Raw genomic sequence first — 17,929 nt, 5'->3', positions numbered from 1 at the left:
CTAATAAGGAGTGGTCCCCTCCCACTCCAGCAGGTACTGCACCGTGCCCTGAGGCGTGACGCGGCGCGCCAGCACCTGGTAGCGCTCCCCGTTGGTCAGGCGACCGGCCACGCCGAAGTAGGAGGAGATGGAGGAGTGCAGCTGGGACGAGTCGCTAGGCAACTGGGACGCGTCCGACAGGAAGTGGGAGGAGTCTGAGGACAGCGCCGTGCCGTGGTTGGCTGCTTCAGAGGCCTCGGGCTCCTCCTCCTCCCCCGCCTCGCTGCGATTGGCCCACTGGCTGTAGCTGTTGCTCGGCAACTTCCTCTTCCTGCTGCCCACCCTCCTCCTGAGGACACAGAGGTCAAAAGGTCAAAGGTCAGTGACACATTCAGGCTCTATGCAGGTTCACCAGCTCACATTCAACACTTAAAAGACCTTTTTAAGACCTTTTTAAGGCTTTTTAAGACCTTTATGGATGAAATTTAAGACTTTTTAAGACCTTTATGGATGAAATTCAGGACTTTTTAAGATCCTAACCCCATTTAAGACCTTTCTAAAATTATTTAAGACTTGAACACAATAATTCAACGAATTTAAAGGGATAGTTCAACATTTTGGCAAATTGGCCCATTGCCATAATCCCTATAGTCATAGCAGTAGGTTCGTTACCTTTAATTGTCGGTGTAAGCTATTTTTAGAACGGAGGAGCGGAGCGGCAGGCTGTTCAGAGCTACACTATGGAGGCTAATGGAATTTCTTGGTTTCCCTCATCAAACTCATCAAATACAAAATCCCAAAACTCCAAAACGCTTTCGTGGACAAGTTGTGACCTGCACAATCACCACGCTATGAGATAATAATAGAACGTTACGAAACGGAGCCGTTTTCGAGGTAAATACAGAGTCTGCTTGCTGAAAAACTGTCCCTGAAGGCAACGTGCATCAGTGGTTTTGCATGAATTTCCCTCTAAAACAACTCTGTGTGGTAACGTTGTGTTATTATCTCATAGCGTGGTGAATGTGCAGCTCACAACTTGTCCACGAAAGCGTTTTGGAGTTTTGGGATTTTGTATTTGATGAGTTTGATGAGGGAAACCAAGAAATTCCATGAGCCTCCGTAGCGTAGCTCTGAGCAGCCTGCCGCTCCGCTCCTCCGTTCTAAAAATAGCTTACACCGACAAATAAAGGTAACGAACCTACTGCTATGACTATAGGGATTATGGCAATGGGCCAATTTGCCAAAATGTTGAACTATCCCTTTAAGACGTTTTAAGGCCTAAAATTTAGATTTTCAAATTTTAGACTTTTAAAGACTTTTTTAGGCCCGAGGATACCCTGACATTGTGAGGGAGCGGGGCTACTGGATGATGATGTCACAGCCGATGGGGCGGGGCTACTGGATGATGACGTCACAGCTGAGGGGGCGGGGCTACTGGATGATGACGTCACAGCCGAGGGGGCGGGGCTACTGGATGATGACGTCACAGCCGAGGGGGCGGGGCTACTGGATGATGACGTCACAGCCGAGGGGGCGGGGCTACTGGATGATGATGTGACGTATGTGACTTAAGTGTATGTGTGTGCGCGTGTAGGGGCACACCATATCTTCGGCTTATTTCCCCTGGCTTTTAAATGTTGAATGTCAAGTTGAATGTGTTGCTGAGACTCTTTTCACGTCATGCTGGTTGTGGTATTTTTTGTCCTTTGTTTATTTATGTATTTATTCACCATGGCTAGGTGCAACTGCAAACTGGGATCAATAAAGTTTTCTCTCTCTCTCTCACCTGTAGCGGTAGGAGGCGCTGGTCGTAGCGGAGCCAGAGGTGGAGGCGTCGGTGGAGTCCTGGTCGATGCTGACGGTCCGACTGGACGTACTGAGGAGGAGAAACACGGTGATCAGATGAGTATTGATTATTGTCTATCAGTAATCAACAGGCGGAGCGGCGCCGTCTCACCTCTTGAGGCTCTGCAGCTCGTCCAGCGTGAAGTCAAAGATGTTGGCCATGTGGTGGTTGGAGGTCCAGCTGCACGAGTACTCGTTCTGCAACACAACACGTCAACACGTTAACACGTCAACACATGTTAAAACGTCAACACATTAACACACGTCAACTAGTGGTGTAGTCTAGTGATACTCAGTAAACTCAGTACAACAAAACTATCTTTTTCAGAAATTTTATCACTTTTTAAATTATTGTTCGACTTTTTATAATTTTTTTTTTTTTTACCACAGATTTTACCAGTTTCTTCTCAATTTTTCTTTTCTACTTTTTTAAAATATTTTTAAAAAAATAAATTTTTACCCCTTTTTGTATTATTGTTTGTTGCCTTTTTTGGGGGGAAATTTTTACCACATTTTTCTATAATTTTTTGAGAAATTTTACCACTTTTTCTAGAATGCTTGAAAAAGTTTCTTCTCAAATTTTTTTTAAACTATTACCGCTATATACTATTTTTACCACTTGTTTTTTTTTTTAATTTTACCACTTTTTTCAAAAAAAAAAAAAAAAAAAAAAGAAAAACGAAATTTTATCACTTTTTTCTAAAATATTTTAAATGTTTTTTTGTTTATTTTTTTGAAATCTTACCACTTTTTTCTAAAAATGTTTCAACTTTTTGGGAGAAATTGTACCACTTGTTTTTCCAGAAATGTCTCTATAATCTTGTAAAAATGTACACCTAATTTAAACGTACATTGATTGTGTATTTCTGGTGTGTTGTCCAATGGGGGTCCGTGGTCTAGTTTGTGTCAGTTTTGGGTCCTTGATATAAAACAGTTAGAGAACCAGCGTCTATGTCAACACGTCAACACGTCAACACAACAGGAAGTAGAGGAGAAGACGTACGTTGGGAATGGCGTCCTCCAGCAGCCACTTGGACTTCCTCCTCTTCCTCTCCACTGATGCACTGAACACACAAACGCACAAACACAGCAGGTTGGTGCGTGGCCTCGCCTGTCGGCCTGTCGGCCCAGCCGTCACCATGGTAACGGAGCCACCCAAGGGCGTGGATCGGACCACACGCAGGCGTAGCTCACAGTCGGCCATATTGGAACGGGCAACTTGCTCTGACTCTGGCTGCAGTTCCAGTGCAGTAGATGGTGATCCACTCATCTTCACTAAAACAACTATTCATAACTCTGTAGCTATTACTTTAACTATTTGCATAATGTCACTATAATGTTACTTTTATATAAAAAAGTACATGATTAAAATGATCCTTGATTCTAAGTAGCTGCATCATAACTGCATAGACGTTCATAAAGAATCAAACCATTTGGAAATCGGACAAAAACTGAGCAAGTTGTGGTCATTACAGCAGAACATGCAGCAGAGGCTCAATGCTCTGAGGGAGAGAGTTGACCTTACCAAGATGGCCGCCGTGTGGCTACGCCGAGTCATTGGGCAGCAGCGGTGGGTGAGTCATCTAGTCTTCTTATACTGTATCTATGGAGCCACCTACCTGCTCTTGGCCACGCCCTTCTTGTCGTTCTGAGCGCGCTCAGGAAACAGCTTGGAAGGGGGGGAGGGGGGCACGCGCGTCCTCAGCCGGAAGATGCACTTCCTCTTCTTGATCTCCTTCCCACACAGAAACCTGCACAGAGGAGCAGCATCAGGACCAGGACACGTTAACGAGCGCCAGGTGGATTGTTAATGATGCTAACGAGCTTTGGCCTGAGGATCACAGAGGTTACCACGGCAACTTGAGGTGGTTACCACGGCGATAGGGGCCCCCCAGGCTGAGGCAGACAGAAACGTGGAGAAAAAGAGCGATTTTCTGCCTCTGCACTGGTCTCACATTTAGGCTTAGCATGGCAAAACGGTAACTCCTATCAGAACAAAACACAGATCAACGTTGCTCTAAGGACTTCCTGAAAAATGTGGTACGATTTGGTGTTTCTACAGTAAATATTTTGGCGACGCTGGCAGTTTTAAAACATCAGGCCGTTCTGCTTCTCTCAGAAAATATTTGTATTGGAGTCAATGAGGAGCAGAGACAGACGTGGCCGCACTCAGAGGCTCAGAGTTTAAATTCTGTAAGTCTCTCTGATATTTTGAGCACACGATGAGTGACAGAACAAGTTTGTCTTACAAATTCTGAAAAAATCATGTGTGTAGAGTGTAAATTGTGGCTGTGCTGACAGTTTATCCAGAAAAAAATCCAGAATGTTTTTTCACTCTCTCCCACTCTAAAGGCCCTTTCACACCGCGGACGTAACGAATAAACGACACGAAATTGCGAAATATTCACGGCCAAATATTTCGCATCAAAACCATACACACCGGCGGCGACGCGAATATGCGACGATGCGACAATTAAATTCCAAAGTTTCGCTTTGCGACGGGTGGTTCTTCGCCTCCACGTCATTTCTAATCTGTTAATTATCCCTCATGTATTCGCTGCTACGTTATGCCACTGTTGTCTTGTTACCAACTTTACTCAACACAGCAGCAGCTCACTGTCTGATCACTGATCAATATCTGATCACTGTCCTGACAGTATGGACACACTCTATTGCTATTTCTCCTCTTTCCACTTACCCCCCCTCTTCCTCTCCTCCTCTCTCCTCTTCCTCCCTCCTCCTCCTCCTCTCTTCTCCTCCTCCTCTCCTCCTCCTCTCTTCTCCTCCTCCTCCTCTTCCTCTCTCCTCCGAGACACAGGTTATTTATTGTTTACATTAGCGGCCAAGCACGTGTCCATGCGCCCGCATGTCCGTGTGTGTGTGTGTGTGTGTGTGTGTGTGTGTGTGTGTGCGTGTGTCTGTGTGTGTGTGTGCCCAGAGAGACGGCAGGTAGAGGGGCTGACTGGCAGAGATGAGAGCAAAGACGGTGAAACAACAACTTCTTTTTCCTGTGAGAGACTGTGGCGGCCCGAGACTGTGCGGCCACCGTCTGTTATGGGAAACAGCTGTGTGTGTTCTGACGTGGTGGGTGTGACGTGGCCTACCTCCTTTTCAAGCCACATGATTGGTTGATGCGTTTATTCGCCGGGCGAAAGCTCAGAAAAATCGACCTCCCTCCGAAAAAAAATTGTGCCGCATTTTCGCCGCGAAACATTCGCGGTCGGTGTGAAAGGACCCGTGATGAAAACTGGGGTTCGAAAAAAAATATTGACGCGCGAATTATTCGCACGAAAAATACGTCTCCGGTGTGAAAGGGCCTTAACCGATGATGTCACGCGCTCTGACACGAACATTCCGTCCAATACACACCCATTATAATCTCATAATTTCTCCAAAAATGATCATGGTTATTGATCAGGGATTGATCAAAAACTATATGACCTATCAAAACGTGGAGTCATACGCCAATACACAAGACTTGTGTCTACTGTTTAAAGTTTAAATGGAGTCTCTAGGTGAAAGTATGCCTGAGCAGTAGACGTTTGTTACACTCCAATGATTGGTCTTTTTCGCTCTTTTTTTTCCCGCCCGTCCCATTGACTTCAATGCAAAATTTTGCGCAAATTCGTAAACTGTTGAGAAAGTAACAGCACACCGATCCCGATCTGCATATAATTTAGCGAATCGAAAATCGTCCGGAAGTAGGAAAAATAATACGTAGGAAAAAATCCACACAAAGCCCGGGCACTGCCCGGTGCGATGGCGCGTGGCCCTAATTACTCTGCCCACTATGTGCTGCTATGTGTTAGTATGTGTTGCTATGTGTTGCTATGTGTTGCTATGTGCTGTTGTTCTTAACAGATGCAGATTGTGTGTGTATTTATGTATATTGGATGTTTTTAAAGAGAGGTTTGAACTCTGAACTGCAGTCGTCATGGAGACAGGTGAGCGGCGGCTCGTACTTGCTCTTGTACTTGTTGAGAGCGTCCAGCAGGTGCTGCCCCCTGTCTGCTGGAGGAGTGTTGGACAGCTGCACACACACACACAGACACACACACACACACAGACACACACACACACACACACACACACACACACACACACACACACACACACACACACACACACACACACACACACACACACACACACACACACACACACACAGGTTAGTTCAGGTTCACATGAATACTGCTTTGTCTAGTCCCGGTCCCGGTCTAGTCCCGGTACCTTTCCGAGCTGCAGGTGGTCCCAGTTGGCGGAGACGAAGGCCAGGATCTCATCCAGCTCGAAGTACTTCTTCTTGCTGCTGACGGACAGGTTGTAGAGGACCAGGTGGACCAGGTCGACCCAGCGGAGCGACAGACGCTTCACGTACTCAGAGCCCTTGTTGCAGACGGAGCAGAGGAACAGGTAGAACCTGAAGAGGAGACGGAGACGGAACGTCATGAGGACACAGAGCAACGGAGACCCCATTCAGACATCCCACCATTCAGACATCCCACCATTAGACATCCCACCATTTAGACATCCCACCACTTAGACATCCCACCATCCAACATCCCACCACTCCGACATCCCACCATTTAGACATCCCACCACTCCATTCAGACATCCCACCATTTAGACATCCCACCATTTAGACATCCCACCATTTAGACATCCCACCATTTAGACATCCCACCACTCCATTCAGACATCCCACCATTTAGACATCCCACCATTTAGACATCCCACCATTTAGACATCCCACCATTTAGACATCCCACCATTTAGACATCCCACCACTCCATTCAGACATCCCACCATTTAGACATCCCACCATTCTGACATCCCGCCATTCAGACATCCCACCATTTAGACATCCCACCATTCAGACATCCCACCATTCTGACATCCCACCATTTAGACATCCCACCATTTAGACATCCCACCATTTAGACATCCCACCATTTAGACATCCCACCATTCTGACATCCCACCATTTAGACATCCCACCATTTAGACATCCCACCATTCAGACATCCCACCATTCAGACATCCCACCATTTAGACATCCCACCATTTAGACATCCCACCATTCTGACATCCCACCACTTAGACATCCCACCATTTAGACATCCCACCATTTAGACATCCCACCATTCTGACATCCCACCACTTAGACATCCCACCATCCGACATCCCACCATTTAGACATCCCACCACTTAGACATCCCACCACTTAGACATCCCACCATTCTGACATCCCACCACTTAGACATCCCACCACTTAGACATCCCACCATTCTGACATCCCACCACTTAGACATCCCACCATTTAGACATCCCACCATTTAGACATCCCACCATTCTGACATCCCACCACTTAGACATCCCACCATCCGACATCCCACCATTTAGACATCCCACCATTTAGACATCCCACCATTCAGACATCCCACCATTTAGACATTCCACCACTTAGACATACCACCATTCAGACATCCCACCATTTAGACATCCCACCATTTAGACATCCCACCATCCGACATCCCACCATTTAGACATCCCACCATTCTGACATCCCACCACTTAGACATCCCACCATCCGACATCCCACCATTTAGACATCCCACCATTTAGACATCCCACCATTCTGACATCCCACCACTTAGACATCCCACCATTTAGACATCCCACCATTCCGACATCCCACCATTTAGACATCCCACCGTCCGACATCCCACCATTTAGACATCCCACCATTCAGACATCCCACCATTCAGACATCCCACCATTCCAACATCCCACCATTTAGACATCCCACCATTCCGACATCCCACCATTTAGACATCCCACCATTTAGACATCCCACCATTCAAATATCCCACCATTCTGACATCCCACCATTCAGACATCCCACCATTCGGACCTCCCACCATTCCAACATCCCACCATTTAGACATTCCAACATCCCACCATTTAGACATCCCACCATTCCGACATCCCACCATTCAGACATCCCACCATTTAGACATCCCACCATTCAGACATCCCACCATTCAGACATCCCACCATTCCAACATCCCACCATTTAGACATCCCACCATTCCGACATCCCACCATTTAGACATCCCACCATTCAAATATCCCACCATTCTGACATCCCACCATTCAGACATCCCACCATTCGGACCTCCCACCATTCCAACATCCCACCATTTAGACATTCCAACATCCCACCATTTAGACATCCCACCATTCCGACATCCCACCATTCAGACATCCCACCATTTAGACATACCACCATTCAGACATCCCACCATTTAGACATACCACCATTCCGACATCCCATCATTTAGACTTCCCACCATTCTGACACCCCACCATTTAGACATCCCACCATTTAGACTTCCCACCATTCTGACACCCCACCATTTAGACATCCCACCATTCTGACATCCCACCATTTAGACATCCCACCATTCGGACATCCCACCATTCCAACATCCCACCATTTAGACATCCCACCATTCTGACATCCCACCATTCAGACATCCCACCATTTAGACATACCACCATTCCGACATCCCATCATTTAGACTTCCCACCATTCTGACACCCCACCATTTAGACATCCCACCATTCGGACATCCCACCATTCCAACATCCCACCATTTAGACATCCCACCATTCCAACATCCCACCATTCAGACATCCCACCATTCTGACATCCCACCATTTAGACATCCCACCATTCCAACATCCCACCATTTAGACATCCCACCATTTAGACATCCCACCATTCTGACATCCCACCATTTAGACATCCCACCATTCCAACATCCCACCATTTAGACATCCCACCATTCCAACATCCCACCATTTAGACATCCCACCATTTAGACATCCCACCATTTAGACATCCCACCATTTAGACATCCCACCACTTAGACATCCCACCATTTAGACATCCCACCATTTAGACATCCCACCATTTAGACATCCCACCATTTAGACATCCCACCATTTAGACATCCCACCATTTAGACATCCCACCATTTAGACATCCCACCACTTAGACATCCCACCATTTAGACATCCCACCATTTAGACATCCCACCATTTAGGCATCCCACCATTTAGACATCCCACCATTTAGACATCCCACCATTTAGGCATCCCACCATTTAGACATCCCACCATTTAGACATCCCACCATTCCAACATCCCACCATGTCTACCTGTCTGTCTGTCTGTCTCACCTGTCTCCAAACAGCATGGCGTCCTGCAGACACTGGGTGCAGGCCTCGTGGAACCACTGCTGACACTTGAAGCACTGCAGCATCTTCAGGTACCACCTGCACACACACACACACACACAAGTAAATAATAACTTGTTGCCAGGCAAAACTGTCAATATGTTTGAAAACAGAGATTGCAGATATGAACTTAAAAGGTATAGTACGTAGGAATTCCCCCCATCTAGCGGTGCGGTTGCATATCTGAACGTATTCTCGATGTTGCATTCAGGTGAAATGGGGCAGACGTCAGACAGACAACAGACGCTGCATGTAACAGGATAAACAAGTGGTCTGACAACATGTTGTCATGGTGATGTGGTACAACATGTTGTCATGGTGATGTGGTATTGTTTTAGTAAAACGACATCCGGTCGGTTTGCCGACGGCCGTCTGCCTGACTGCACCTGAATGCAACACCAGTGCCTCCGTCCTTCCTCACACTACACAGTGGTGACAGTTTTAACAGGCCGTTTCCGTGGTTACCTACGGTCACGATGCAACATGGCCGCCTCGGTTCGGTGCGTCGTAACGACTTGTAACAACTCATTCTAAGGTACCAGAAAGCTTTCATTTGGATGCAGCTGTGATTCCACTGCAGTGAAATACGGATTTATGAAAGACAGGTTTGATTTTTGATAATAAAAAGCCAAATAAGTTACAGACTGGGACTTTAAAGGAATTTATATGTTTAAAAAATGAAAAGCTTGGACAGTTATTAAATGTACATCCGTCTCTGTAGAAGGATGCACATATGGAACAATCCTGAGAATGAATTGAAATGATGTGGGACTCTTCAGAGATTTAACGGTCTCCTCAAAAACTAAATAATTGATCAATATAAACAAATGGCTTGAATTCTGGTACTGCAAGTGTTGTTCAGTTCTTAGTAGTAGGTGTTACAAGCCTCGACCTCCACTTAGATTTAAAGTTGTTCTTTATGTGGTTTTGTACTGTTGCTATGTCGACTGACTGAAATAAATCAAATGAAAGCCCTGGGTGTGTGTCCTTCTGTGATTGGCTCTTACTCTCCGGGGCCGCCGCAGTAGCAGTAACACTGCTGCTGATTGGTCCGGTGCTGCGAGTCCCAGTCCAGAGAGTCCAGCTCGTAGAACAGAACCTGCTTCATGGACGACAGCGCACGGGCGATAGGACCTTTCTTCAGAGCTCCGCCTTTCTGTGGGGGGGGGTGAGAGGGGGGAGACACAGAGAGACAGGCTGTCAGATTATTTATTTATTTATTTATTTATTTATTTATTAGGGACGGCGGATGTAAATTAGCCGCCTGGCTATAATGTGGCATATTTACTGCAGAATAAAAAATAATTCAAATAAAATGTTATTAGGGCCACGGGCCATCGCACCGGGCACTGCTCCCTGCAGCTATTAGGCTAGTGCACATCAAACAGTAAGAAGAAACAGTGTGTGTGTGTGTGTGTGTCTGTGTGTGTGTGTGTGTGTCTGTGTGTGTGTGTGTGTGTGTGTGTGTGTGTGTCTGTGTGTGTGTGTGTGTGTGTGTGTGTGTGTCTGTGTGTGGTTACCCTGACAGCCAGAGCGAAGACGCAGCGTCTACAGAACCAGGGACTCAGACTGTTGCTGCCCTCTACAGGAGGAACATGACACTGCTGATGGAAACCTGAGGAGAGACGAGACTCTATTTGACCACTATGTTCTTAACAGTGTTATCTTGGACTTTGTATTCAGTGTTTTAACGGTATTTCCTATATTTTATCTCTTATATGATCACAATTAGTGCATATTTTATTTATATTGTTATTTATAATGATGCGTCTCTATGTCACTATATGTCTCTGCATTGTATGTTTTTTACCTTTATGTGATTCTATGAGCTGCAACCCAAATTGCCCTTTGGGGACATGAAATAAACTGAACTGAACTGAACTGACTCAACCAATCACAGAGCTCTGTCTGTCTGTCTGTCTCACTCACCAATGCCACACTTTCCACAGATGAGGATTTTGTTGCTGTGATGTGATTGGTCGTCAGGATGTGACTCCACCTCTTGACACATGGAGCAGCGAGGCTCCTCCCCCGGAACACCAGCTGCAAGGGGATTGGACGAGAGCTTGTGATGACAGACAACATAGCACTGAGACACACGGGGTCTGTGTAGCTACCAAATAAATGAAGTAGTGACCGGTGTAGCTACCAAATAAATGAAGTAGTGACCGGTGTAGCTACCAAATAAATGCAGTAGTGACCGGTGTAGCTACCAAATAAATGAAGTAGTGACCGGTGTAGCTACCAAATAAATGAAGTAGTGACCGGTGTAGCTACCAAATAAATGCAGTAGTGACCGGTGTAGCTACCAAATAAATGAAGTAGTGACCGGTGTAGCTACCAAATAAATGCAGTAGTGACCGGTGTAGCTACCAAATAAATGAAGTAGTGACCGGTGTAGCTACCAAATAAATGAAGTAGTGACCGGTGTAGCTACCAAATAAATGCAGTAGTGACCGGTGTAGCTACCAAATAAATGAAGTAGTGACCGGTGTAGCTACCAAATAAATGAAGTAGCGATCGGTGTAGCTACCAAATAAATGCAGTAGTGACCGGTGTAGCTACCAAATAAATGAAGTAGTGACCGGTGTAGCTACCAAATAAATGCAGTAGTGACCGGTGTAGCTACCAAATAAATGCAGTAGTGACCGGTGTAGCTACCAAATAAATGCAGTAGTGACCGGTGTAGCTACCAAATAAATGCAGTAGTGACCGGTGTAGCTACCAAATAAATGCAGTAGTGACCGGTGTAGCTACCAAATAAATGAAGTAGTGACCGGTGTAGCTACCAAATAAATGCAGTAGTGACCGGTGTAGCTACCAAATAAATGAAGTAGTGACCGGTGTAGCTACCAAATAAATGAAGTAGCGATCGGTGTAGCTACCAAATAAATGCAGTAGTGACCGGTGTAGCTACCAAATAAATGCAGTAGTGACCGGTGTAGCTACCAAATAAATGCAGTAGTGACCGGTGTAGCTACCAAATAAATGCAGTAGTGACCGGTGTAGCTACCAAATAAATGCAAGTAGTGACCGGTGTAGCTACCAAATAAATGCAAGTAGTGCAGCAGCCTCAATAAATGTGTCCAGACTGCCTAGTGTGCAGAGTAGTGTCCGAAAGTGTTTTTTATTTGACCAGTGAGTCACTTTATTGAATTCTCTATATAGTGAGGAGGGAGGAGGGAATGAGGGAGTGGTTTAGGACACAACCTGGGTCTGTCTGTCTGTCTGTCTCACCGTGCTGGATGTCCTTCCACAGGACCCAGAACTTGGAGTTGTCCTCGAAGGTGACGAAGCAGCTCTGCCTGGGGGGGCTCACCTGTCGACCAATCACAGCACAGACAGTTGGAAACAACCACCAATCGGAGCACAGTCAGTGCTTCAGTGTGTGTGTGTGTGTGTGTGTGTGTGTGTGTGTGTGTGTGTGTGTGTGTGTTACCCGCTGTATCTTGCCCAGGTAGTAGAGTCCGTCTGACCAATGACAGAGGACGAACTGTCCCATGCTCAGACTGGACGCCGCCCCCTCCTCGTCGCCGAGGCCACGCCCCCTCTGACAGGCCACGCCCCTCGGAGACACGTCCGGCTCCAAGCCACAGAAGGCTTCAACCAGGTCCTCAAACATCCTGAGACAGACAGACAGGTGGTCAGAGAGACAGACAGGTGGTCAGAGAGACAGACAGGTGGTCAGAGAGACAGACAGGCAGACAGACAGGTAGTCAGCGAGACAGACAGGTGGTCAGTTAGACAGGTGGTCAGACAGACAGACAGGTGGTCAGATAGACAGACAGACAGACAGCCAGACAGACAGACAGGTGGTCAGAGAGACAGACAGGTGGTCAGAGAGACAGTTGGTGTCAGTTAGACAGGTTGTCAGTTAGACAGGTTGACAGACAGACAGTTGGTGTCAGTTAGACAGGTTGTCAGTAGGGATGCAACGGTTCTCGGTAAAACAGAACCGTTCGGTGCGGCCTGCACGGTGCAACACGCTCTTGGACCGCGGTATTTCAGATTCAGCTGCATCAGCTCTCACTGCTTTACAGGCAGCTGTGCCGTGTGTGTGTGTGCCTGGCCGTTTAAGGCGAAAGCCCGCCCCCGCGAGTTGATGCCCAATCACTGTTGAGCCTCCACCTCCACACACTCACAGTGACTCCCCCCCATCACACTGAAAGTGCAGCTCACACACAGAAGAGGGGGAAAAAAAGAAAAAGAAAACAAACAGGTGGCAGCATGAGCGGTCGCTGATCGCAATCGCGGGGGAAATTAATTAGTTATTAGCGCGATTTAGCACATTTAGCTTTTATTAGAGTTCCAGCAGGACTCTGTCCATGCACACCGCATGTGTGTGGTCGCGTATCCGCGTGTCCGCTCGCCCGCGCGCGATAGAGAGACCGAGGTCGAGCAGGAGTTGACTGACAGGGATGAGAGGTGGTGAAAGGCTGTTTAAAAAAACACAATCGACTAACTCCTTCTTTCCCAGTGAGAGACTGTGGCTGCAGCATAGTGACGTCTTCCACGACGGCAATATTAGCGCCATCTCTGTTTGAAAGTGGCTTCAGAGTGTTCACCTACTGAAAGACTAGGAGTGTGCAGAGGGAGGAGCTAGGGGCTGTTCACAGACAGTTCAGGTGTGTGTGTGTGTGTGTGTGTGTGTGTGTGTGTGTGTGTGTGTGTGTGTGTGTGTGTGTGTGTGTGTGTGTGTGTGTGTGTGTGTGTGTGTGTGTGTGTGAGAGAGATAGAGAGGAAAGCTATATTATAAATATTATAGATTATAAACATTATTTTGGGAGAAAAAAAAAGTTCTCTGCACAAAACACATACCGAAACCGTACAGAGAACCGTGGCCAAAAACCGAGGTACGTATTGTACCGTGGGCAACCTGTACCGTTGCACCCCTAGTTGTCAGTTAGACAGGTTGTCAGTTAGACAGTTAGACAGGTTGTGGTTATGAGTCATTCCTAAACACTCAGGGGGATTTTGACAGGATGATCAGTTTTGTCACAGCAGCACTTTCATTACTGCTGCTTCAACCACTGTTAACCACTCAATAAAGTTCAATAAAGTTAACCACTGTTCAATAAAGTTAACCACTGTTCAATAAAGTTAACTACTCTGTTCAATAAAGTTAACCACTGTTCAATAAAGTTAACCACTCTGTCCAATAAAGTTAACCACTGCTCAATAAAGTTAACCACTCTGTTCAATAAAGTTAACCACTGTTCAATGAAGTTAACCACTCTGTTCAATAAAGTTAACCACTGCTCAATAAAGTTAACCACTGTCAAATAAATTTATTTGGTAGCTACACCGGTCGCTACTTCATTTATTTGGTAGCTACACCGGTCGCTACTTCATTTATTTGGTAGCTACACCGGTCACTACTTCATTTATTTGGTAGCTACACCGGTCACTACTGCATTTATTTGGTAGCTACACCGGTCACTACTTCATTTATTTGGTAGCTACACCGGTCACTACTGCATTTATTTGGTAGCTACACCGGTCGCTACTTCATTTATTTGGTAGCTACACCGGTCACTACTGCATTTATTTGGTAGCTACACCGGTCACTACTGCATTTATTTGGTAGCTACACCGGTCACTACTGCATTTATTTGGTAGCTACACCGGTCACTACTTCATTTATTTGGTAGCTACACCGGTCACTACTGCATTTATTTGGTAGCTACACCGGTCACTACTTCATTTATTTGGTAGCTACACCGGTCACTACTGCATTTATTTGGTAGCTACACCGGTCACTACTGCATTTATTTGGTAGCTACACCGGTCACTACTGCATTTATTTGGTAGCTACACCGGTCACTACTTCATTTATTTGGTAGCTACACCGGTCGCTACTTCATTTATTTGGTAGCTACACCGGTCACTACTTGCATTTATTTGGTAGCTACACCGGTCACTACTTCATTTATTTGGTAGCTACACCGGTCACTACTTCATTTATTTGGTAGCTACACCGGTCACTACTGCATTTATTTGGTAGCTACACCGGTCACTACTTCATTTATTTGGTAGCTACACCGGTCACTACTGCATTTATTTGGTAGCTACACCGGTCACTACTTCATTTATTTGGTAGCTACACCGGTCACTACTTCATTTATTTGGTAGCTACACCGGTCACTACTGCATTTATTTGGTAGCTACACCGGTCACTACTGCATTTATTTGGTAGCTACACCGGTCACTACTGCATTTATTTGGTAGCTACACCGGTCACTACTGCATTTATTTGGTAGCTACACCGGTCACTACTGCATTTATTTGGTAGCTACACCGGTCACTACTTCATTTATTTGGTAGCTACACCGGTCACTACTGCATTTATTTGGTAGCTACACCGGTCACTACTGCATTTATTTGGTAGCTACACCGGTCACTACTGCATTTATTTGGTAGCTACACCGGTCACTACTTCATTTATTTGGTAGCTACACCGGTCACTACTTCATTTATTTGGTAGCTACACCGGTCACTACTGCATTTATTTGGTAGCTACACCGGTCACTACTGCATTTATTTGGTAGCTACACCGGTCACTACTGCATTTATTTGGTAGCTACACCGGTCACTACTGCATTTATTTGGTAGCTACACCGGTCACTACTTCATTTATTTGGTAGCTACACCGGTCGCTACTGCATTTATTTGGTAGCTACACCGGTCGCTCTGGGCTGCTGTGGTAAAGGCGATCCGTGACCGCAATGCATGATGGGATATCTTGCTCCGGTTAGTGACCATCGGATGTTCACTACATTTGGCGGTGAATTGTGGGATAGATTCAGTCACTAGATAGTGAACATTAATAATCACTAAACATTCAGACACCACTACAACAACTGGTCACTAGATAGAGAGGAGGGGGTTAGGACACAACCAAAGTTAACCACTCTGTTCAATAGTATTGATCACTATTAACTATTGATAACTGTAGTATTATTGATCACTATTAACTATTGATAACTGTAGTATTATTGATCACTATCAACTATTGATAACTGTAGTATTATTGATCACTATTAAAGCAGATATCAGCTTCACGGCCGTTTCGGCTAATGCTGCGTTCAAGGCAGGCTTTTGAAACCGTAAGTTACAGCTTCAAGTCACAACTACGACTTGGTAGCGTTCCAGGTAACCCGTAGCTCGTGTTTTTACCATCCTGTTGTCTGTGAAAGTTCCCTATAACGGCCACTCGTAACTTCCGACCCGTGAACTCGTACCAGATCGAACTGGTATGACTTCACAGGAAGGAAAAACACAAAGTACGAGTTTCTTTGAACGCACCATGAGTTAGCAGCCCCCGCCCTTGTCAGGCATCAATTGGTCCTCGTGCTACGTCACCACATTCACGCGCATCCCTTGGCTGCACACACAGCCCTTCATGCCGTTCTCTCTCCTCATTGGATAACACTTGTATCCCAGAAGAAATGTTTTCTCCTCGGGTTACAGCAGAGCAGAGTGACGGAGAGACTCGTGTTCCGGTCGAAACACTCTATGTAAGTGATTGCTGACGGAAAATATGACTAATTAGGACTTATATTAACAAAAACATTTCACTGATATCTGCTTTAACTATTGATAACTGTAGTACAGTATTATTGATCACTATTAACTATTGATAACTGTAGTATTATTGATCACTATTAACTATTGATAACTGTAGTATTATTGATCACTATCAACTATTGATAACTGTAGTATTATTGATCACTATTAACTATTGATAACTGCAGTACAGTATTATTGATCACTATTAACTATTGATAACTGTAGTATTATTGATCACTATTAACTATTGATGACTGTAGTACAGTATTATTGATCACTATTAACTATTGATAACTGTAGTACAGTAGTATTGATCACTATTAACTATTGATAACTGTAGTACAGTATTATTGATCACTATTAACTATTGATAACTGTAGTACAGTATTATTGATCACTATTAACTATTGATAACTGTAGTACAGTATTATTGATCACTATTAACATTGATAACTGCAGTATTATTGATCACTATTAACTATTGATAACTGTTGTACAGTATTATTGATCACTATTAACTATTGATAACTGTAGTACAGTAGTATTGATCACTATTTACTATTGATAACTGTAGTACAGTATTATTGATCACTATTAACTATTGATAACTGATCTATTAACTATTGATAACTGTAGTACAGTATTATTGATCACTATTAACTATTGGTATTATTATTGATCACTATTAACTATTGATAACTGTAGTAGCCTACAGTATTATTGATCACTATTAACTATTGATAACTGATCTATTAACTATTGATAACTGTACTATGGTATACTGTACTAGTTATCTATTAACTATTGATAACTGATCTATTAACTATTGATAACTGTACTACAGTATACTGTACTACAGTTATCTATTAACTATTGATAACTGTAGTGCAGCATCTACAACTGACCGTGTTATTACTAACTAACCCGTTAGTTATGACTCGTTCACTGACACACACAAACACACACACAAACACACACATTGTACCTGTCCGGTAAAACGTGTTTCTCCGCCGTCGGTTCTCTCTGACTCCGACTCCCACACCCAGCCTGAGCCGGGTTTCTGTAGCAGCAGAGCGGACTGTCTGGCTGCTGCAGTCCGGTCCTCTGGTGCTCTGGTCCTCCTTCCCCCGGTCCTCTGGTCCTCCTTCCCCCGGTGCTCTGGTCCTCTGACAGCGGGCAGACAGCAGCTGAGAAGCGGCCGCTCGGTGTCTCTGTCTCCGTCTCCCTCTCTG

The 17,929-nt window shown here is 45.2% G+C and overlaps 1 protein-coding gene across 1 annotated transcript; it reads right to left on the bottom strand.

Annotated features, from left to right (window-relative positions):
* Nucleotides 1-17,781, bottom strand: phf19 (PHD finger protein 19; the record flags this gene model as incomplete). The annotated part of the gene is made up of 14 exons (XM_083979033.1): nucleotides 17,683-17,781; nucleotides 12,568-12,751; nucleotides 12,366-12,447; nucleotides 11,058-11,171; nucleotides 10,649-10,743; nucleotides 10,136-10,284; nucleotides 9,072-9,167; nucleotides 6,055-6,244; nucleotides 5,787-5,854; nucleotides 3,444-3,575; nucleotides 2,828-2,888; nucleotides 1,937-2,022; nucleotides 1,766-1,855; nucleotides 1-328 (listed from the first exon to the last, which is right to left on the bottom strand). Exons 2-14 carry the CDS (start codon nucleotides 12,748-12,750, stop codon nucleotides 1-3), a joined length of 1,674 nt encoding a protein of 557 aa, XP_083835159.1. The 5' UTR covers nucleotide 12,751; nucleotides 17,683-17,781.
* Nucleotides 17,782-17,929: the final 148 nt, after the last annotated feature.

This window comes from Trachurus trachurus, assembly GCF_905171665.1.
Source record: "Trachurus trachurus genome assembly, chromosome: 9".
Taxonomy (NCBI): Eukaryota; Metazoa; Chordata; class Actinopteri; order Carangiformes; family Carangidae; genus Trachurus; species Trachurus trachurus.
This window is presented reverse-complemented; position numbering and strand designations above follow the sequence as displayed.